Raw genomic sequence first — 23,791 nt, 5'->3', positions numbered from 1 at the left:
TGTGTCTCCCAAAAAGATATGTTGAAGTTCTAATCCCCAGTACCTATGAAAGGTGACCGTATTTGGAAATAGGGTCTTTGCAGATGTAATTAGCTAACATCAGGTCATACTGGAGTAGGATGGGCCCTAATCCAAACAACTGGTGCCCTTATAATGAGACACAAAGAGACACAGGGAAGACAGCAAACTGTGAAGACAAAGGCCAATAAAGGAGTTATGCTACAAGCCAAGGAATGCCTGGGGTTACCAGAAACTGGGACAGACAAGAAAGGGTCTTCCCATAGAGTCTTCAGAGTTAGCATGGGTCAACAAACACCCTGAATTCGGACTCGTAGCAGCCAGAAGCCGCACAGTTTGTGGTAATTTGTTATAGCAGCTCTAGGAAATTAAATACAACAGGTCTTTTAACAATGACTTTTAAATATATTTAAAAAAAAAAAAGCTCAAGGACATTTATAATAAATGAATTGCAAATTAAAATGAGAGAACCATTTTTCATCTACTAGATAAGCAAGTATTAAAAAAAAATAGGTAATATTTGTATGAGAAAGCAGGTACTCATGTACATTGTTATTTGGAGTTTAACACGAAAGGATAATTTATAATTTCTATCAAAATTTTAAATGCCGTACCCTTGGACTCAGGAATTTAACATATACGTATATCCTTACATGTGCATAATCACTATAGCACTGTTTGTAATTGATTAAATAAATTATGATAAAGCCAGAGAATAGAAAAAAAGAATGAGCTATTAAAAAAAAACAGTTGGTTACTTAAAAACCATGTTATTTCAAAAACTGCAAGAGCTGCTGGTAATAGGGAACCTGGGGTTGAAAAGGGAGAGTTTTGACGTATTGTGGGGTTGTTAACCAATGTCAACGTGTGTACTAACTGCTTGATGAGAAATTAGTTTGTTCTATACACCTTCATCTAAAGTACAATTAAAAAAAAAAACTACAAGAGATTATGAAAATAAGTTTATTTTTGACTTAACCAACAGGTGACATAAAACAATCTTGACCTTTAAAGTCAACTTGGTTCTTTCTCCAGTCTTTTCTTCAGATCGTGAATACGGCAAGTGCCCCCAAGAAAAACCCCCACACTGTGAAGAAAACAGATATACCTCCCTTCAGAGAAATCAAAGCTACAATGTACAGATTTTAAACTGTTTCTCCCAATTAGCCTTACATCAATTGTCTTCACTGCAATGGCTCTGGAAGCAGCGGATTCTTTCCCTCCAAGTCCCACCCATTGTAGACTGCCTGTTGCTAACGAACAAGCCCAAAGATGTGGAAGGTATGTCCCACAGGAGGAGGCTCCAAAGTGTTCAGACCCTCAAGTCTGATCTATGAAGGAAAAAATCTTCATTTGGGGTGACAAAGTGAGGTCTTGACGTACTCCAAAACCACATTCCAAAAAGACGAAGTTACCTGCCTACCTGAAGGCCCACAACACTCAGCACAATTAACCTTGGTTTTAACTGTTTTTCATCGTGAGCTTCTTGTCATGTTCTCATTTCAAAAACTATAAACACACTGAAATTAAAACATGAATTACTAAGGATAAAAAATAACACAGGGGCCAAATACCACAGGATGAGGTAGTCAACAGCATGGCCTATATGCGGATCACCCTACCTAACCCTTCCCAGAGGTTGGAGAAGATTTAGCAAGCTGAGGAAGCCACTGCAAGGCCCCTGAAGATGACACCCTTACCGTGGTTTAACAGCCAAGTTTGAAATGGCAACCTAAACAAAAACCAAGCCGCATCCCAAAGCAAGCCCAGCTGTTTTCTGAGTAGAATCTCTGTGCAGGTCAGCCCACACCCTGGGAAGGTGGTGCTGTACCAGGGGTGTGGTCCCACCAGGATGTTTCGGTATTAATACTGGAAGCTGCGCTTTGTCTGGATGTCATCAAGAATCTGCTGCAGTTCCTCATCTTCAAACCTCCCCTCCAGGCTAGGAGAAGAAAACCAAAACAAATCGGTGATTTAGCAAATGACAAGTCTCTCACAGTCTTCAGTGTATGCTCACCTGTGAGCACCACGTGCCCACCTTTCCATTTACGCCTAAACACTGACATCCTTACCATTCAACTACACTTTTCCTTTTAAAAACAGTAGGAAATATCACAAACATATGAAAGGCACAGTAAATAAGTTAACCTTAATAAACTCACCCACTGCCGTCGAGTCGAACCTTAACAATTAGCCCTATTTGAGCTTGATTTCTTTAATAAAACCTGAGAGAAACAACTGATGGCCCTTAGTATGGTCGCTTTCCCTTTCCCAGAGTTGGTATTTATCAGTCTTATACATATTTTTATACCTAACTATATATATATATATCCACAAGCAATATATAGCATTGGTTTTAAACGTTATGAGAAATAGCATCCACCTGCAATTTTTTCTCTTAAAATTCCTCTAGCATTTGTTCATACTATTCCATTTTATTCTAATCCATTAATTTTCTCCCTGCTGTATCATTCACATTTTATGACATTTTATCTATTGTTCACCGAGAAACTGTTTTCCAATTTCCGCTATTACTAACAATGCTGCAGTGAACACTGGAACATGTCTTCTTGTGAACCGGAGGGAGGTGCTTTAGGGCATGTACACAGGAAAGGATTTGGGGGTCATAGGATATATTCATCTTTAACTTTACTAGGTTTTGCCAAATTGCTCTCCAAAGTGACAGTACTAATTTATAATTTACACTCTTACCATCAGTGTATTAAAGTTCCAGCTGTTCTACCTTCTTGCTAATACTTATGGTATAAAACCATCATTTCATACATTATCAAAAAAGACATTCTCATTCAATATTGACATTATCTACCTAAGTTTTAAATGCACACACACTTTTAGACAGATTAACTTTACCTACAGGAATTTATCCAAAATTCATAATACTTATCACATCCACTACTAACCTTGGGATCAGAGCCTTAGACTCCTCAGCAGTCTCTGGGCAAAGATTGGCCAAACAGGCCAACTCAAACTTGTGAAGCTTCTTCTGGAGTAACAAGCTGATTGTAGGGAAGAAAATTAAAACAAAAAAATCAAAGAATGATCAACAGGAAAAGGGGAAACAAACATACCCAGCAAAAAAAAGAAGTAGGGTATCACAATCTTTCCAATACAGCTAGGTATGGCTGCAAAATTTTGCTTTCAAATCACTTCCTGTTCCAACTCCTGAAGAACAGGAAGTTCTGGGGAAGTCAGATAGCGACAATGAAAGTGAAGAGTGCACCCCAGGGCGGACCAGTCCCTGCTACCACGACCTTTGAAAAACCGCTATACCTCAGGGAGTATACAAAAATCTTTGGCCCCGGATTTGATATTGTTGCTCCCTGCTCTTCGTTACCATGCTCTCTTGCTTCCTTTGTTACCAATTTTGACTTAGACAAAATGTTACTTAAAATTATGTAAGATTAAATAAATACAAGCATACCCTACTTTGTACAAATATATGTGTAAACAGCATCTTATTTTAAATGTACTAAAAATGTTCAAACTACATAAAAGAACACTGTTAAAATATATCTTGGATTTTCATGCATCTAGCTCAGTGGCAACTAACAACAAGCTCTTAAAATGAAGCTTATCTATGATAAATTTAGTTTCAGTCAGAGTAGCAGGGGCGGGGGTCTGGAGGTGATGGTTTCAGGGGACATCTAGGTCAACTGGCATAACAAAGTTTATTAAGAAAATGTTCTGCATCCCACTTTTATGAATGGTGTCTGAGGTCTTAAAAGCTATCAAGCGGCCATCTAAGATGCATCAATTGGTCCCAACCCACCTGAAGCAAAGGAGAATGAAGAACAACAAAAACACAAGGAAAATATCAGCCCAAGAGACAAAAGGACCACGTAAACCAGAGACTCCATCAGCCTGAGACCAAAAGAACTAGATGGTGCCCAGCTATCACCAATGACCGCCCTGACAGGGAACACAACAGAGTCCCTGACAGAGCAGGAGAAAAGTGAGGTACAGAACTCAAATTCACATAAAAAAGACCAGACTTAACGGTCTGACTGAGACTGTAGGAACCCTCAAAGACATGGCCCCCATACACTCTGTAAACCCAGAAGTAAAACTATTCCCGAAGCCAACTCTTCAGACAAAGATTAGACTGGACTCTAAAACATAAAATAGTGCTTGTGAAGAGTGTGCTTCTTAGTTCAAGCAGATACACGGGACTAAATGGGTAGCTCCTGTCCAGACGCAGGGTGAGAAGGCAGGAATGGACAGGAGCTGGTTGGACGGACATGGGAAATACTATGTGGAAAGGAGAAGCATGCTGTCTCATTACAGAGACTGCAACTACTGTCAGATAACAGTATGTGTATAAATTCTTGTATGAGAAATTAAGTAGAGCTGTAAACTTTCACCTAAAGCACAAATAAAAAAAAAAGTAAAAAAAAAAAAAAAAACTGGTTTCAGAGAGGACCTTCAATTATCCCAATTATTCATTAGGAAACAAAATGTTTACTGTGCTCATCACTCTATTATAAACAAATTCGTCATTAATCAGTGTTACAACTTTATAATGACAGAAAATTAAAAGCCACCCATAACACCACCTAGACACAATGTTATCATTTTAGTACACCATTCCAAACATTTTTTCTGTTTCTGAATATATACTCACACATTTGTAACTTTTTATCATTTAATAAAGGGATTTTCATTTCATAAAGAAAATACTGTACACTTAGTGACACGGGAAGAGGTTCATAATGTAGTGTGTATGTGATGGAATTCACAGTAAAATGAGCACATGCTTATTTCCAAACACACACACAAAAAATGCCACAAAGCTGAAAAATCATCTGAAATTCTACTATCTAGAAATAAACAGTGTTAAAAGTTCATGGAACGCTAGCAAGCGGCTATCTAAGATGCATCAATTGGTCTCAACTCACCTGGATCAAAGGAGAATTAAGAACACCAAGGACACAAGGTAATCACGAGCCTGAGACAGAAAGGGCCACATGAACCAGAGACTACATCAGCCTGAGACCAGAAGAACTAGATGGTGCCTGGCTACAACCGATGACTGCTCTGACAGGGAACGCAACAGAGAACCCCTAAGGGAGCAGGAGAGCAGTGGGATGCAGACCCCAAATTCTCATGAAAAGACCAGACTTAATGGTCTGACTGAGGCTAGAAGGACCCCGGTGGTCACGGCCCCCAGACCTTCTGTTGGCCCAGGACAGGAACCATTCCTGAAGCCAACTCTTCAGACATGGATTGGGCTGGACAATGGGTTGGAGAGGGATGCTGGTGAGGAGTGAGCTTCTTGGATCAGGTGGACACTTGAGACTATGTTGGCATCTCCTGCCTGGAGGGGAGATGAGAGGGTAGAGTGGGTTAGAAACTGGTGAAAGAGACACGAAAAGAGAGTCGAGGGAGGGAGTGGGCTGTCTCATTAGGCGGAGAGCAATTGGGAGTGTGTAGCAAGGAGTATAAAAGTTTTTGTATGAGAGACTGACTTGATTTGTAAACTTTCACTTAAAGCTCAATTAAAAAAAAAAGTTTATAGAGACTTTTCTGCCCTTTTTACTTACTTACACACACATAGGGAAAGAGACAAAGAGGGAGACAGCCAGTCCCCGGATAGCACAGTTAAGCACTCAACTGTTAGCAGAAAGGTTGGTGGTTCAAACCCATTCAGAGGCATCTTGGAAGATAGCCTGGTGACCTGCTTCTGAAAGATCTGCCTTGCAAACCTGGAGCAGTTCTACTCTGCACATGAGATCACCGTAAGGTGGAACTGACTTGGCGGCAACTAACATATATATACATATGTACATATGTATGCACGTATATATACACGTGTAGTCCCCGATTTATGACACATTCAAGTTAAGATGAACCACACTTACAACCATCCTATTTTCTGGGGGATATATCTTATCGGTAGTAATATGTACCACGTACAATGTTGCAGCGTGTAATTTGCTGATTTTATCATTCTCAGATGTTCACTCACAGGTGCTCAATTTTACAATTTACTGTGCAAATCACTGCCATATAGTTTTCTAAACTAAATAAAGGGAATCAGTTGCTTGAAAACATGGACCAAAAGCTGATCGCTTTGCTAAAGTTAATAGGCAGATTCAGGAAGTACTGAAATGTTACCGGAAAATACAGGAAGAAGAAAAGAAAACGACTATACAGACAACTATCGCCAATGTTCTGACTAGAAACGCCATTCCCATTTCCAGAGATCATCTAGACCCTCCCACAAGTGGAGTTATTACTGCCAACGTCGTCCAACTCTTTTTCATCCTTGGCCTAAATTTTTATGATTTGGGTATTTTTTTTTACATATTATGAAAATATATCTGTAAGTTTATATGTAACGTTTCCAACCCCAAAGACAATGACTGGATTTATAAGATACTGATAATAAATGGCTATAATAATGAAAACTAAAAAAAAAAAAAGGGTATTCAACATATGTCAGAACCAACTCACAACAAAGTCATCCTAAATTGGGGACTACCTGCATATTATAAACACACACACACACACACACACACACACGTTGTTGTTGTTAGGCACCATCGAGTCTTTTCCAACTCACAGCAACCCTATGTACAACAGAATGAAACTCTGCCCGGTCCTGAGCCAACCTCATAATTGTTATGTTTGAGCTCACTGTTACAGCCACTGTGTCAAGTCATCTCATTGAGGGTCTTCCTCTTTTTCGAAGACCCTCTACTTTACCAAGCATGATGTCCTTCTCCAGGGACTGGTCCCGCCTGAAAACACGTCCAAAGTATGTGAAATCAAGTCTCACCATACTCGCTAAGGCGCATGCATATTTTTTGCATATTTTAATTGAACACTTTTAAGTAACACTGTTTGAACCTCATTGTAAATGCATCCAAATACTTCTATGTACACTTGGTTAGTTGTATTTTTTAAAGATAAATTCCCGCAAGTAGAATTATCAAAGGATATGCCCCTTTTGAAGGCTTTTGAGACAGTGTCAAAGTTGTGTCCTACAAGGGCTTTACCAATGCACATTCGAAGCAGCAAAGAATTCAAGTGTGTTTACAACAACTTCCATATGAAGAACTCAATGACATTGATTACATTTTATGTTGTGCTGCCATTATAGACAACCTCTTCCAAAATATCCCACCACCACTCTTTAAAAATATTTTGTGTCTTCACTGAAAGTTTACACAGTAAGTTAGATTCCTGTTTAACAATTACTATACGTACTGTTCAGAGACATTGGTTACATTTTTCACAATGTTTTAACATTCTCATTAATTCCCTTCTGAATGTTTCACTGCCAGTAATCTGGTTTCTCTGTCTCCTTACTCTTTTATCTTTGCTTTAGAGTAACTGTTGACCATTTGGTCTCATATAGACGATTCTTTAAAGATGCATAGTACTCACTGTTAATATTCTTTATGAGCCAATCTATTATTTATGTAAAAGGTGCCCTCAGGGGGTAGTTTCAGGTCAAGGTTTATGGAGTATCTCAGGGCCACCACTATTACTTTTTAATCTTTTAAATCTACTTAGGTATATTACCATTTTTTAAATTTTCTTGAGAATAAATATTACTTTATATGAATAAAATTGCCATTTGAAGTTCTTATGTACATTCAACATTTATAGACTAAGCCCATTTTTTAAAAACTGAGTGTCATCCTTCTTATTTCTAAGAACTTTTAATAATAAAGATATCAACCCTTTTCGAGTTGATTCATACTTACATTTTATATATGGTATTTATTTTGATATAGGGAAGATGTATGTACAAATTCATTTATTCAACAAATATTTATTTAGTGCCTACAACGAGATCAAAACAGTGGTAGATGACGTTCCTACCATCCGGAAGCTTACATTCAGCTATCGTCTATCAATTTTCCCCCACTCAGAAGTCTTGCTGACCATACCACAGCCATGATAATATGTATGTTCACTCTTGTTATCACCCAGCAACTTTGTGAATCATAGTTTACATGTAAATACTGGGAATTCATGTTGTTGTAAGGTATGAGAAACTCAGTTTCAAAATATTTCCCCAACAATTAATGGAGTAATATAAAATATGAGAGGAGATTTATATATGAGTCTGTTCCTGAACCTTCAAAGGTCTGTTCAAATGATTTGTCTATTCTGATGCCAACGTGACACTATTTTAACTACTGTCATTCTTTTTTGAAAATGTACTGATAATTCTTACAAGCTTAATATCATTTTATTAAACTTGCTCTCACCCTAAAAAATCCCTTGGAGGTTTAGAACGGCATTAAATGTACACATAACTTTTATAATATTAAGACCTCTTACTCATGAATACCTACCTCCACTTTCCCTTATGCAAGTCATCTTTTAGGTCCAATAGTCTGTTAATTTTTCATGGAAGCTCTACCTATTCCCTTCCAATCTTTCCCTCATGTATACACACTATTTGAAAAGCAGAGTGTAATTCCTACACTGGTTTATCACCTTCATTCTCCCCACACTTAACAGATGCGAACATCTTTCAATTTCATTTTCTACCACAATTTTAAATGGTGCTAAAGTAATCCATATCAAATGGATCTACCACAATTCATTTAATCACTGCTTTTAATGTTTAGTTTGCTTTTTTTTATCTTTAGTTATTATAAATAGCTCTCTAAAAAGTATCTGCGTATTGTTGTCTTTTAAAAAAAAAAAATTTTTTTTTGGTAATGTTTAGTTTGCTTTTTTTTATCTTTAGTTATTATAAATAGCTCTCTAAAAAGTATCTGCGTATTGTTGTCTTTTTGTCCATCTGCCTTTTCCCTAGGATAGCACTGCTCAAATATTTTCACCAAAGTAAAACAAACGAATGTCTGTCCTACCCAGGGGACCTAAAAGCATAGGCTGAAATGGCTTTCTAGAACTTCAAGTTTTTAAGTCTTATGATTTAATTTAAAAATTCATGCACATTTTTGTTTTACTTCATAATATGCTGGTATGCTTGCTTTAATATTAAAATGTTTTAAATTACCTACCATCAAGTAAAACTGATACTTTAGGAAGAAGAGCTGTTTCTCTGCGGCCTCCTACATGCCACAACACATCTTTGCATTTCCCAAGGTACATCCAACCCAACAGAAAGAAGTCCTCAAAGTCAGTCACCGTTTGAAAGGTAAAAGCAAAATGCAGAAAGAACGGTCCTCAAGAATCAGACCTATATGCATTAACGCACAAAGATCTCTAAGACGTTTTAGATGAATAATAAATAAGCCCATTTTATTTAAGAATGAAAAATCCTCTATAAAACAATGCTATATATATATATATATATATACACACATATTTTTAAGCTGCATGTATATGCATGCGATTACATGGAAAAAGTTTGCAGAGCTATACTCACCAACCTACTAACAGAAGTTCCTTATAAGAAATTAAAAATTTTCTGACAAAAGCATTATTTTAGATACATTAAACTCACAGATCATGTGAGGGAAGGGAGAGGGAGGAGGATGAGGACAGCATTCTACATCCAGATGCCCAATAAAAAAAATCAAACCAAACCTGTTGCCACTGAGTTGATTCCAACTCATAGGCACCCTACAGGATGCGCAGAACTGCCCCACAGGGTTTCCAGGGCTGTGCTCTGTACTGACGCAGACTGCCACATCTTGCTCCTGTGGAGTGGCTGGTGGGTTCAAACCACTGACCTTTCGGTTAGCAGTTGAGCATTTAACCACTGTGCCACCAGGGCTCCTTCAGACGCCCAATACTTCAGATTAATAAATATCTTTTAGCACTTACCTGCGGACACTGGCAATGGTCTCTCTGTTTTTGAAACGACTGAAACGGGCTGTGTAGTTTAAAGTTTTCATGAAGACTTCTGAGAGTTCTTGTTCATCCTCTGCACTCTCATTCTGCTGCTTTCGATGCTCTAGAAGCATATGAACTTCGGAATTGAGAAGTGTCTCAGCTGTTTCAAACTCTGGGAGAAGCACGTCAGATAAATATTCATTCAAAAGTCTGCTTCTAAATTTCGTTTTATGTCTTTGCCCCTGCAGAAATTCAGAGGCCTTATACTCCACGTTGCTGCTTCCATCCACACTAGAACACCACAAGGTACACTGGCGTCCACTAACTACTACAATTTGGGTAATTTGGCCTAGACAGCTTCTGACATCAAGGAGCCTGACCTGGACATGCTATTAAAAAACAATATAATTCTAGTCTAGTTACTGAACTCACAATGGAGCATAACCAGAAGTTATTTATTTACAGCTTACATGAATCTTTATATTATACTCTCAATTTTAAGAGTTACCACATGCTAGGGAAGGCCAACTGTCTGGAAACACATGTGAATAATGTACCCCCAATTCTATTTTTGTACCTGCACAAATCTATTATTTACTATTAAACCAGGTCACTACCTATTATGGACTGCCAGGCACTGAAAAAAGGGCTGGAAGCCCCCACCGTCCAGATTTCAGAGTCTAATGCAGCCTATCGACTAAACCCAATTCAACTCACCATTTTACCCAAATCTCTTACCCTTTATATTCATTTAAAAGAATCCTCTTGACCAACAGGAATGCCTAGAAGCAATCTTTAAAAATTAGGTCTGAAAAAAAGAAGCCCAGGACTCCGTAACATAATATGTGGCAACCTTTTCTTATATTTTCAGAAAAGCACTGTTAAACATGCTATTATCCCTTTGGGAAAATCATTCTCTCCCTACAATCTCACAGGAACATATATTCCTAGTACTTATCACAAAGAGTTAGAGCTGGTTTGGATCTACCGTTCCCGTTTGTCAGGAAGTGCCCCCAGCACAGGGACCATGTCCTATTCAGGTTTATAACACTGCACGATGATGAAGGGGAAGCAACAGTGACGGAAATGCCAAACTCCTTGCATTTTGCATTTGCATGTGATAAGGTTGTGCTTACTGTTAGGGTGATCACTGACAACTCCACCAGATGATGTCACAGTCCAGACAACAGCCTCACCTTGCTGACAAGATTCACTTTTATAACATGCACAGTCAAATAAGAAACTACTTTTATTTGAAAAATACTTATTGCTATTGAATATAATAAGCACTCAAAAGCTTTTTTTTTTACTTTTTTATTGTGGCAAAAATATACAAAACAAAACCTTCAGCAATTCAACAATTTCCAAAACGACAATTCAGAGATACTGGTTACATTCTTCATGTTGTGTAACCTTTATTGCTGGCCTTTCCCAATATATTCCACTATTATTAACATAAACTCACTACTCCCTAAGCAAAACTCCCCCTTTCCCCACCCCCGGTAACCACCAATAATCTTTGGTTTCTGTGTATTTGCTTATTTCATATAAGTGAGATCATACAGTATTTGTCCTTTTGTAACTCACTTATTTCACTCAGCATGTTTTCTAGGTTCATCTACGTTGTGGCATGCATCAGAACTTCTTTTCTCTTTATGGCTGAATAATACTCCATTGTGTGCATATACATATTTTTTTATTTATCTGTTGATGAACATTTCAGTTTCCACCTTTTGTCTATGGTGAAACACTGTTGTACAGGTTTCTGCTTGTGTTCCTGCCTTCACTTCTTCTGTGTATATATCTAGGGTTGGGATTTCTGGGTCACATGGTAGTTCTATGCTCAACGTTTTGAAGAACCGCCAAAGTGTTCTCCGCAATAGCTACGCTATTTTACGTTCCCACCAGGAATGGATAAGGGTTCCAGTTTCTCCACAACCTTGCCAACACCTGTTATTTTCTGTTGTTTTGATCACTGCCACCCTAATGGGGGTGAGGCGATATCTCATTTAGTTTTGATTTGCATCTCCATCCTAGTAGCGTTGTGGTTAAGAGCTACGGCTGCTAACCAAAAGGCTGTTAGTTCAAATCCACCAGGCGCTCTTTGGAAATCCTATGGGGCAGCTCTGTTCTGTTCATTAGGGTCACTATAAGTCGGAATCAACTCAATGGCAACGGGTTTTTTTTGGTAATGGCCAAATAACATTGAGCATCTTTTCATTTGTTTAATGGCCATCTGAATATCCTCTCTGGTCAAATGTCTGTTCAAGTCTTCCACCCATTTTTTGATTGGGTTGTTTGTCTTTTTGTTGTAAGAAGTTTTTAAAATATATTTATGGATCTTACACCTTTATCACATATTTAAGGAACGCTGGTAGTACAACAGTTGGTTGTTCGAACCCATCCAGCAGCTCCATGGGAGAAACACCTGGTGATCTGCTCCCATAAAGATTACGGCCTAGGAAACCCTATGGGGAAGCTCTACTGTATTACATGGGGTAGCTATGTATCAAAATTGATTTGATGGCACCTAACATCAGACATGGAAACCCTGGTGGCGTAGTGATTAAGTGCTACAGCTGCTAACCCAAGGGTCGGCAGTTCAAATCCGCCAGGCGCTCCTTAGAAACTCTACGGGGCAGTTCTACTCTGTCCTATAGGGTCGCTGTGACTCGACGGCACTGGGTTTGGTTTTTTTTGGTAACATCAGATACACGGTTTCCGAAAATCTTCTCCCAATCTGTAGTTATATCTTCACTTTGTGGATATAGCATTTGATTAAGTATTTAATTTTATGAAGTCCCATTTATCTATTTTGTCTTTTCTTGCTTGTGCTGTCATACTTAATCCATCGTTAAAAACTAGGTCTTACAACCTCACTTCTTCATTTTCTTCTAAGAATTTTACGGTTTTAGATTTCCTATTTACATCCTTGATCCATTTTGAATTGTTTTTTGTGTATGGTGTGAGCCATGGGACCTGACTCATCCTTCTGCATGTGAAAATCCAATTTTCTCAGCATCATTTGTTGAAGAGACTTCCTTCCCCACTGAACGGACCGAGCACTCCCGCCGAAAATCAGCTGACCGGAGATGTATGAATTTATTTCCGGACTCTATTCTATTCCATTGGTCTATACGTCTATTAACACACCAGAATTGTGTTGTTTTAATTACTGCCCTGGTGGCCCAGTGGTTAAGCATTTGGCTGCTAACCAAAACAGCAGCAGTTTGAATCTACCAGCAGCTCCTTGGAAACCCTATGAGGCAGTTCTACTCTGTCCTATAGGGTCGTTATGGTTGGAATCAACTTGATGGCAATGGGTTTGGTTTTTGTTGTTGTTGTTATAGAATATTTTGACCAGCAGCTACTTTTAATTTCCAACCTGACAGCAGTAGAGTTTGACCAGGAAGAACCTCAGAGCACCTTTCTTTCCAGTCCATTAGCCTAGAAATTATCATACGGGAAATATCAAACTGAGTGCCTAGTCTGGGACTAAAATGTGTCTCTTTCCATCTTCAACTCTCTGAGGTGGTGTTAGTACAAGTGAAGAAACTACCAGCTCAGAGCAGTAAGTGGAAAGGTATTACACAGCAGAACTGTTGTTGCTGTGTGCTGTTTACTCGATTCTGACTCAGAGCCCTTACAGGACAGAGTAGAACGGCACTATAGGGTTTCCTAGTCTGCAAATCTTTATGGGAGCAGATCACCAGGTCTTTTCCCCTATGAAGCCAGGGTGGGTTCAAACTCCCCAACCTTTTGGTTGGCAGCCAAGCACTTAACCATTGTGCTACCAGGGCTCCTTAGCATGACTCACAAAATCCCAACTGCGAGCAAAAAGTGACAAAGTGACATGAGGCAAAAAACAAAAACAACTAATTACCTGGTAAGTCTCAAGTCTCTGAGGCTGCAGCATGAAGACAGCCTTAGAAAATGGAAATTAAAAGGCTAAGCAAACCCATAACAAGGGAAGACAGTGAACTGGTAATCAAAAACCTCCCAACAAAGTCCAGGATGATGGCCTCACTGGGAAATTCTACCAAACATGTAAAGAATTGATATTGATCTTTCTCAAACTCTTTCGAAAAATACAAGAGGAGAAAATGCTTCCTAACTCATTCTATAAGACCAGCATTTCCCTGATACCAAAGCTAGACAAGGATGCCACAAGAAAATATATAGATGCAAAAATCCTCAACAACATAATAGTTAATGACATCAAACAGCATATTAAAAGAAAACTATACACCATAACCAAGTGGGATTTATTCTGGTTCAACGTATCAATGTAATAAACCACATAAATAGAACAAAGGACAAGGACCACATGATTATCTCAAGTGATGCAGAAAAGACAACTGACACTCAACAAACTAGGAACTGAATGAAAATGTCTCAGTATAATAAAGGGCCTTTATGAAAAACTAGGAGCTAACACCATATTCGATGGTGAAAGACTGAAAGCTTTCCCTCTAAGATCTGAACTAAGACAAGGATGCCCGCTTCCACCATCACTATTCGACACTGTACTGGAAGTTCTAGCAAGAGCAATTAGTCAAGAAAAAGAAATAAAAGGCATCCAAGTCGGAAAATAAGTAAAACTATCTCTATTCACAGATGACATGATACTATGTAGAGAAAACTCCAAAGAATCCAAAAGAAAGCTACTAGAGCTAATAAGCAAATTCAGCAAAGTGGTAGGGTACAATATTTAAAGCAAAAACTAGTTGTCTTTCTATAAACCAGCAATGAACAACCTGAAAAGGAAATAAAGAAAACAACTCCATTTACGATAGCATCTAAAAGAAGAAAATACCTAGGAATAAACTTAACCAGGGAGGCAGAAGAGTTACACACTGAAAACTATAAAACACTGCTAAAAGAATTTAAAGAACACATACCCATAGCAATCTACAGATTCAATTCAATCTTTCTATAAACCTCAACAGCTTTCTTTGTGGAAATGGAAAAGCCAATCCTCAAGTTCATGGAACTGCAAGGGGCCCCAAATAGTCAAAACATTCTTGAAAAAGAAGAACAAATTTGAAAGACTCACACTTCCCAATTTAAAGATGCACTATAAAGCTATAGGAAACCCTGATGGCATAGTGGTTAAGTGCTACAGCTGCTAACCAAGAGGTCAGCGGTTCAAATCCGCCAGGCACTCCTTGGAAGCTCTATGGGGCAGTACTACTCTGTCCTATAGGGTTGCTGTAAGTCGGAATCGACTCGATGGAAATGGGTTTGGTTTTATAAAGCTATATAGAGCAATAGGATAAAATTGAGAATCAACAAATAAACGCATGCAATCTATGAGCAATTAATTTTTGACAAGGGTGCCAAATCTATTTAATGGGGGAAACAACAGTCTCTTCAACAAATGCTGAAACTGGATGTCCACATGCAAAAGAATGAAGGTGGACCCATAACTCACACTGTATACAAAAATTAACTCAAAAATCAAGGATCTAAATATAAGAACTAAAACCATAGAACTCTTAGAAGAAAGCATGGGGTAATGCTTCAGGACCTAGATTTTTTTTTACGACAGATTCTTGGATATGACACTGAAAACATGAGCAACAAAAGACAAAATAAACTTCATCAAAATTAAAAACTTTTGTGCATCAACGGACTTTATCAAGAAAGTGAAGAGCCAGCCTTACATAATGGGAGAAAATATATATCTGTAAAGGGTGAAATATTCAGAATACATAAGGAACTTACACAACTCAACAAGAAAAACAACCCAATGAAAAAATGGACAAAGGACTTAAAGAGACATATCTCCAGTGAATACAGATGAATGGCCAACAGGCACATGAAAAGATGCTCAACATCATTAGTCATTTGTTGCTGTCGAGTTAGTTCCAACTCATATCGACCCTATGTACAACAGGATGAAACACTGCCCAGTCCTGTGCCATCCTCACAATCATTGGTATGCTTGAGCCCACTGTTGCAACTGCTGTGTCAATCCACCTCGTTGAGGGCCTTTCTGTTTTTTGCTGACCCTCTGCTTTACCAAGCATGATGTCCTTCTCCAGGGACTGATTCCTCCTGATAATATGTCCAAAGTATGTGAGACATAGACTCACCATCCTTGTCTCTAAGGAGCATTCTGGTTGTACTCTCTCCAAGACAGATCTGTTCATTCTTTTGGCAGTCCATGGTACATTCAATATTCTTCGCCAACACCACAATTCAAAGACGTCAATTCTTCCTCGGTCTTCCTTATTCATCGTCCAGCTTTCACATGCATATGAAACGAAGTCCCAAAAGCTTGACTTCATCCACGTAATTAAAGAAGACTCTACTGTGAGGAGGCAGCTCTTCCCCAGGCATGTTTTGAGTGCTTCCAAGCTGGCGGCTCATCTTCCGGCACTATATCAGACAGTGTTCCTCTGCTGTTCATAAGGTTTTTACTGGCTAATTCTTTTCAGAAGTAGACTGCCAGGTCGTTCTTCCTAGTCTGTCTTAGTCTGGAAACTCAGCTGAAACCTGTTTGGCATGGGTGACCCTGCTGGTATTTGAATACCGGTGGCACAGCTTCCAGCATCACAGCAACACGCAAGCCCCCACAGTACGACAAACTGATAGACACATGGGGGATTAGTCATTAGGGAAATGAAAATAAAAACCACACTGAGATATTGCTTCATTCCTATTAGGATGGCTATCATCAGAAAAGGAAATCCTCGTGGCATAGTGGTTAAGTGTTGCAGCTGCTAATCAAAAGGCTGGCAGTTCAAATCCACCAGCGACTCCTTGGAAACTCCATGGGGCAGTTCTACTCTGTCCTACAGGGTGACTATAAGTCAGAATTGACTTGATGGCAATTGGTTTGGTTTTTTTTGGTTTATTATCAGAAAAATGGAAAATGACTAGTGTCGGTGAAGACGGGAGAAATTGCTCATCTATTGCTTGTGGGAATGATAAGTGGTCCGGGACAGTAAAAAAGTTTGGTGGTTCCTCAAAATATTAAACTACCATATGAGCCAGCTACTCTACTCCTAAATATACAGTTATTCCCAAATACTTGAAATCAGGGACTCAAATAGATATTTGTACACTAATGCTCACTGCAGCAGTATTCACAACTGCCAAAAGATGGAAAGATGAATGGATTAACAAAACTTGGTAAATATGTACAAAGGAATATTATTCAGCCACAAAGAGATTACATTCTTATGTATGTGACTGTATGGATGAACCCTGAAAACATTACATTAAATGAATAGCTGGTACAAGCAGTTAACACTCGGCTGCTAACTGAATGGCTGGAGGTTCAAGTTCACCCAGAGGTCCCTAGAAAGAAAGTCCTTGGTGATTTACTTCTGAAAAATTAGCCATTGAAAACCCTGTGGAACACAGCTCTACTCTGACACACACTGGGTTATGTGAAGTGAAGTAAGTCAGACTCAAAAGGATGAATACTGTATGATCCCACTTATATGAAATATTTAGACCAGGACAGGCACAGAGACAAAAGTTTATCAGTAGTTAGCAGGAGATGGGGGAGGAGGGAATGGAGAGTTACTGTTTAAGGGGTAGTGGGTTTGTTTGGGGAGCCCCGGTAATATAGTGGTTAAGTGTTATAGCTGCTAACCAAAAGGTAGGCAGTTCGAATCCACCAGGTGCTCCTTGGAACCTCTCTGTCCTATAGGGTCGCAACTGATTGTGGGCAATGGGTTTGGTTTGGTTTTGGGGCTTGTTTGGGGAGCCCTGGTGGTGCACTGATTAAGAGCGTGGCTGCTAACCAAAAGGACAGCAGTTTGAATCCACCAGCAGCTCCTTAAACATCCTATGGACAGTTTTATTCCGTCCTATAGGGTCACCCTGAGTCGGAATCTACTCGAGGACAATGGGGTTTTGGGTTCCTCCGAGGTGATAAAGTTTGAAAACCGAAAGCTGTAAGAATTACACAGCCTAGTGAATGTGATTCATGTTACTGAACTGTACACTTCAGACTAGCTGAAAACAGCAAATTGGTTTTGATACACATTTTAACACAATGCAAAAAGATACCTAAACAAGAGTTACTAATAAGAATACAAAAAGTTTATTGTTACTGTCAACGCCTTTAAGACTGCTGAAAAATAGGCCAAAGTAGGGATGCCTCCCTTTCTGCACTAAACCAAACATACTTCTTAAATGGTAAGGTCATCTTTTAAAATCCTAAGGCTCCTGCTCATTTTGGCATTCCAAATTAAAGTGAGATCCGTTCCACTAACCGGAAGGCGTTCCCTGATAACAAGGCTGCTCTACCTGTCATGACGCTCAAGCATTCCACACTGTTACCACAGGCAGCATGAGGCCGCCGCCCAGAAGGCAGCGTGGAGCTGGGCTTGCTGTACACTCCCGTAGACCGGTCCGAAGCCCCCACCCTCCCGGGCAGGCCGAGGGTGAGCCAGGCCAGGCTAGGAGCGATCACGACCGCGAGGAGCTCCCCTACTTCTCCCGCCCGGGCTGCCCGGGGCTCAGCGCCGAAGGTGCGGGGCTGAGAAGTGGATCTGGCTGGCTCCATACCTCCAAAGGCACCCGGCAGGTGCCCGCCCCGGCCTCCTCCCTGCCTCCCTCCCTCCCGACGCCGAGCCCTGGGCAGGCAGGGTGAACCGCGAGGCCTGAGGCGACCACGCGAAGCTGCGGCCGGAGGGAGTCGGTCAGCCCGGAGCAGCCCTGCCCCACCTTTGGGGAAGATCAACTGCGAAGCGTCCTCCTCCACGTCGCCCGCCCGCGAATCGCTGCCGCCCGCCGCCATCTCAACAGCGCGCCGCTCCGGGCGCCACCGGAAGCGGAAGTGTGGAGTCTCCGGCTGCGGTCACGCGCGGGGTCTTGGGAAGGGGCGTGATCTGGCGGGAGGTGGCGGAGCCGGGAGGCCAATTTGAGACAGGGGCTAAACGGGCGCTGCCGAGAATGACAGCGATGGGCTCAGAGGGTCGATGTGAGACAGAGCGGACTTCACGGCAACCGGTGGTGCTGTGCGGGGTGCCCCGCGTCGTCCAGGGCCGTGAGGCTCCTAGAGCCGGGCTCGCGCCGCGGAGGGGCAACCTGCTACCGCTTGGCCCCCGTCCGGAGAAACCGTGCCCCCTTCCCCTTGTCCAGTATCCCCTCGCTGCTCATCCTTGGACATTAGGTCTCATGTGAGCCTCAGCTTCATCACCTGTGAAGCGTGGATAAGGACACCACCCCCCGGGGCGGAGGAAAGGGTTAGATGAGATACCGGAATGCGCTACTGGAAGGAGAACTGCCTGGGAGACTGAAGGCTTAGGGTGGAATTTTTTTTTTTTTTAAATGTCTTAAGCACTTTAAAAAATTGATTCATTTATAGTGGATTATCTATTACTTCTGGGCAAGTGAACAGCAATACCGAAAGAACTTTAACATCCCTGTTGGAACATTTGGATGATATTTTTTTTCTGGGTAGAAAATTTAACAAAAAGATGTTATTTTCAAGTCCAAAGAAAACAAAAGGTTGTGGAATAAAGGAACTAATCAGAGCATTGCTTGACTCAGCAGTGAACAATATTTAGGCGGTCAGTAAGGTTCACTCTGATGTGCTTGTATTCTTTGACTTAGAATTTGTTAAAAGGTTGATTTGCCCTGTATTTGTATTTCTAAAAGAAATGCACTAGGCAAAGTAAGAGGTTATGTAGTATTGGCATAGTCCCTGGGTGCCATAAACAGTTTGCAGTAGGCTGCTAACCTGAAGGTTGGTGGTTGGAATCCACGTAGCTGCGCCATGAAACAAAGGCCTGGCTTCCGTGAAGATTACAGCCAAGAAAACCCTATGGAGCACTTCTGCTGTGTAATATACAGGATCACCATGAATTAGAATTGGCTGGACAGCAACAGGTTTGGGTTTTGTGTGTGTGTGTGTGTCTGTTTTTTAATTTGGTTATAGTATTGGCAGAGCTTTTTAGTGTTTTCAAAGTGATTTCCTGTACAGTTCATTAAAACCCCACAACAGATGACTTGATGTGGAGCCCGTGGTCACACAGCAGCTGAGTGGCAGAAAGGGGCCTGAAATGCTCTGTCAGGTTCTCTCCAGTTCATTCTTCATCTGTCCAGCAGATCTTTATGGAACACCTACTACTTGCCAGACCTTACTGTGTGCCAACCCAAGGGCTAGTTGGGTACCACCACTTGGTATCTTCAGTGCACAGACAATAGGAGGGAAGTCAACATGTGAAGAGAAAAGAGCAAATAATAAAGAATATGTATAGTGATGTTTCATAGGTTAGTTTATCCATAATACTTTCATTCAAGAAACCTTTATAAACACTTATGTGAAAGGCCTTGGAGTTTTCAGTTACAGGTCTTACCCCCAAGATGCTCACAAAAAGTAGCTGATGCAAGATTTAGACATTATCCATAATAAAAGAAAGTGGCGACTGGTATGAGGGAAAAGAAAACAAAGTGCTATGGGAGGATATGGAGGAAAAAAGGCCACTTTCCGCTACAAGTGACAAGGCCACAGGAGGATTTGGGGAGGAACAGCGTTGGTATTGTTCAGAGATGGGGAAAAGAGTAACATGAAAGAAATTGTCAAGTACAAGAGGAATATTCACTGTTTAAGGTAAATTCATATTTCAGCATCCTTAAATGTCATTTTCATTGTATTATTTTGGGGAAGTGAAGGAAAATGTAATTATACAGACCTTTTACAAACGTGGGCTGTGCAAACTGCACTTGGCTACTAACTGAAAGGATGGCAGTTCAAGTCCACCCAGCAGCACCATGCGAGAAAGGTCTGGCATGGACTTCTGAAGGATTACAGCCATTGAAAATCCTGTGGAGTGCAGTTCTATTTTGAAACACATGGAGTTGCATGAGTCAGAGTTGACTCAATAGTAATGGGTTATTTGTGGTATACAAACGTCAAACAATGTTTGCTGTAGTACATTTTTCATTAATGTTGCTGTGTCTTTTCAATCAAAGGAATAATAAAAATAAATAAAAAGAATAATAAAAACAAATTAATAGCAACCTTTTACAGGGCTTCTCAAAGGACCCTTGTTGTTGTTGGCTGAATCTGTCATGTTTTCTTTCTGGACCTAGGTGTTCTACCCCTAAAAGAGAATGATGATGTTTCGCAGTTCTCCATATACTCAAAGTTTTTGAACAGAGTCTCCCAATTTAAGATATTCATTCATTAAAAAAAAAAAAAAAAGGTACCTGCCGCTGAAAGTCTGCTGGTAAGTGCTACAAAGGAGGCCAATGGAGTAAACAAGTGATTGTCTGCCAGTGTTCCATTCACATGTAACCTTCTCCCTTTTGCTATTAGTACAGTCCTTAGGGATACAAAGGAGCCCTAGTGGCACAGTGGTTAAGAGCTACAGCTGTTAACCAAAAGGTCAGCACTTCAAATCCACCACCTGCTCCTTGGAAAACCTGTGAGGCAGTTCTACACTGTCCTATAAGGTTGCTATGAGTCACAATCGTCTTGATGGCAACAGGTTTAGTTTTTGGGGATACAAAGGGATGAAGTATACGGGGGTTTTGTGTGATTCTGCAAAAATCCCTTGGCTTCCAAGTGTGAAAACCTCCAAAAAACTGTATTTAGAGTCACAGACTTGACCCAGGCTTAAAAGCTTGGCCTGTATCAGTGTGACCTCCTGAGAGGGTATCCATACCATCACGCTGGTGCCCACACTGTTGTTTACCTCTACCTGAACCCTCCCCTCCCCCCGTCATGGAGGTCGAACCAGATACTTTAACATCCACTTCTTTTAGGAAGCCTGCCCTGCCCTTCCACAGGCTGACCTCAAGGGTTATTATACCAGATTATGCTACCTCCTCTCAAGTGCCTTTATTCTTAGCTGCTGTCCAGTGGGCTCTGACTCATGGCAACCCCGTGCACAACTGAACGAACTGTTGCCTGGTCCTGTGCTATCTTCACAATCATCAGTATGCTGGAGTCTATTGTTGCAGCCACTGGGTATTTTGAGTGCCTTCCAGTCTTTTTTTTTTTTTTTCCAATCCAGAGGGCTCATCTTTCAGCACTATATCAGACAATATTCTGTTGTGATCCACAGGGTTTTCATTTGCTAACTTTTGAAAATAGATCACCAGGTCTTTGTAGTCTGTCTTAGTCTGGAAGCTCCACTGAAACTTGTCTACCATCAATGACCATGCTGGTATTTGAAATTCCAGTGGCATAGCTTCCAGCACCACATGCTGCCATAGAATGACAAACTGACAGGTGAGTGGTACTTCAAGTGCCTAGAGAAGCTTAAGGTTCCAGAGGATCTGAGACTTCCCCAGTTGTTTCTATCTGCACCCAGCACTAGATGACAGTCTGGATAACCACAGCGCACCAGCCCTCCAGCCATTGTACCACTGTGTACCACTTGCTGGAGCCTGGGCAAAGCATTTCCAATTTCTGCCTTGGAAATTCACAATTCTGCCACAAAGCAGGAAATGTGGTTCAGAGAAATAACTAGTTGTCTGGCTTATAAATGGCAGGGCCAGGATTTGAGCTCAGGCCTCTCAGACTTCAAGCCTGTGCAGGTTCCAGCTGTCAAACCCTGGATTATTTGGTTGGGAGCCAGGGTTGGGTGGCAGGGCTGAATCTGACAGGCAGCAGAGCTTTGTTGAGTGAGAGGCTGAACTTCAGCCTTCCTTCCTTTTCCCCATCAATAGTGCTGAAGTTTTGAGATTAGAGGAGTCACTTGTTTTTTAATTTGCCTTGGCATACAAGACCTGTACACATAGAAAAAGAGCAAATGAGAAGCAGGAAAAGACCCTAAGTCCTCGTCTGACAGCCCATCTTACAATGAGGAGAACAGACTGAGAAGGGCCTGGGCTTGGTGGAAGTTGCCCCGTTCTCTATGCTCCTCAGAACTATGGTTCTTCGTACAGTATTGATTCAGAAAGTCAAGTTCCTTCAGTTCTCCTATTGAATAGTGTTTACAACACAAGATACTCAAGCAAAGGTCACAGACCCTAGAATGATCTGGAAGCAGTTGTAGAGCACCTCCCCTACCATGTCTCCTTCCCCTGCAAAAATTAGCACCACTGATCTGACCAGATGGCTTACTTCACATTTCAACAGACAACAGAAAATTCCATGCTGTGTAGTTACATAATGTAATTTCTAGAACCTCCATTTCTCCTGAAGAAACACAGAGGATGCCTCTTGGCACACACCAGTTATTACCAAAGTCTGTGAGTGTTTAACCAACTTCCTGTAGTCTATTTTCAAAATTACTACCCAAACCTGACAGCCTGTATATCTGTGGCATGTGTTTGTGAGTTCTACAAAATTTAAGGGCCTTAAAAAAAAAAGATGCATCCTCCTTGCAAATAAATTAAAGACCAACAATCCCCAGTAGTAATTGAACAGTTTTATGTTTGAAAAGTTATTCTTTGTCAGTTTCTTCAAAATACACCTCATCCTTTCTGGGCCACCCAACAGCAAGGATCTCTCCCCTTTAGGTCAGACCTCATCGATATGTCCTTGGTTCCTTGCTTGGACTAATTAATATCATCTAATGAAAAAAAAAAATTTTTTTTTTTTAAATGATACCTTTAGGGTGGGAGGAGGTGGGAAGGGGGAGCCATTGTTTGGAAAGCAAGGAGTTTTCGTTCACTGTGATGGGAAATTTGGCATCAATTAAGTGTAATAGTTGCACAACATGGTTAATGTAATTGATATCACTAAGCTGCCCACCTGGAAAAGGTGGAATTGGTAAATGCTGTTATATATATATTTTACAACAAAAAAGAGCAGCTGCTGAGGCTCCTTATGTACAAACACCTCATGGGATCTGTTTTCCTGGTTTGGAGATTTAGGCATAGTTTCATAGGACATCCCATCAATTGGCCTAATATTGCTTTTAGTGTTTCTGTTCTGCCTCCTGGTTCATTGTGTAGTGCCTGGGGTCTTAAAAACTTTCAAGTGGCCTGGAGCCGCAGAAGAAAGGAACAAGGAGCAGAGAGACAATGATCAGATGCACGTCTAATTGCCTCCATGAACAACTGC

At 40.7% G+C, this 23,791-nt stretch overlaps 1 protein-coding gene across 1 annotated transcript; it reads right to left on the bottom strand.

The window, feature by feature from the left end:
* Positions 1-965: 965 nt before the first annotated feature.
* POLR2D (RNA polymerase II subunit D) lies at positions 966-18,612 on the bottom strand. Its single transcript, XM_003416706.4, has 4 exons — positions 18,493-18,612; positions 9,796-9,976; positions 2,940-3,035; positions 966-1,960 (listed from the first exon to the last, which is right to left on the bottom strand). Exons 1-4 carry the CDS (start codon positions 18,563-18,565, stop codon positions 1,882-1,884), a joined length of 429 nt encoding a protein of 142 aa, XP_003416754.1. The 5' UTR covers positions 18,566-18,612; the 3' UTR covers positions 966-1,881.
* Positions 18,613-23,791: the final 5,179 nt, after the last annotated feature.

This window comes from Loxodonta africana, chromosome 6 (assembly GCF_030014295.1).
Source record: "Loxodonta africana isolate mLoxAfr1 chromosome 6, mLoxAfr1.hap2, whole genome shotgun sequence".
In the NCBI taxonomy this organism is placed as follows: Eukaryota; Metazoa; Chordata; class Mammalia; order Proboscidea; family Elephantidae; genus Loxodonta; species Loxodonta africana.
Note: the sequence above shows the minus strand (reverse complement) of the source record. Positions and strands in the feature narration are given on the sequence as shown.

What these genes read in the sequence shown, in the direction of transcription:
- POLR2D (XM_003416706.4), bottom strand. Translation starts at nt 18,565, where the DNA reads ATGGCGGCGGGCGGCAGCGATTCGCGGGCGGGCGACGTGGAGGAGGAC. An exon ending in ACCATTGCCAGTGTCCGCAG is followed by an intron (nt 3,036 to 9,795) that starts GTAAGTGCTAAA and finishes CCCTACAATCAG; the next exon opens with CTTGTTACTCCAGAAGAAGC. An exon ending in TCTAAGGCTCTGATCCCAAG is followed by an intron (nt 1,961 to 2,939) that starts GTTAGTAGTGGA and finishes TTCTTCTCCTAG; the next exon opens with CCTGGAGGGGAGGTTTGAAG.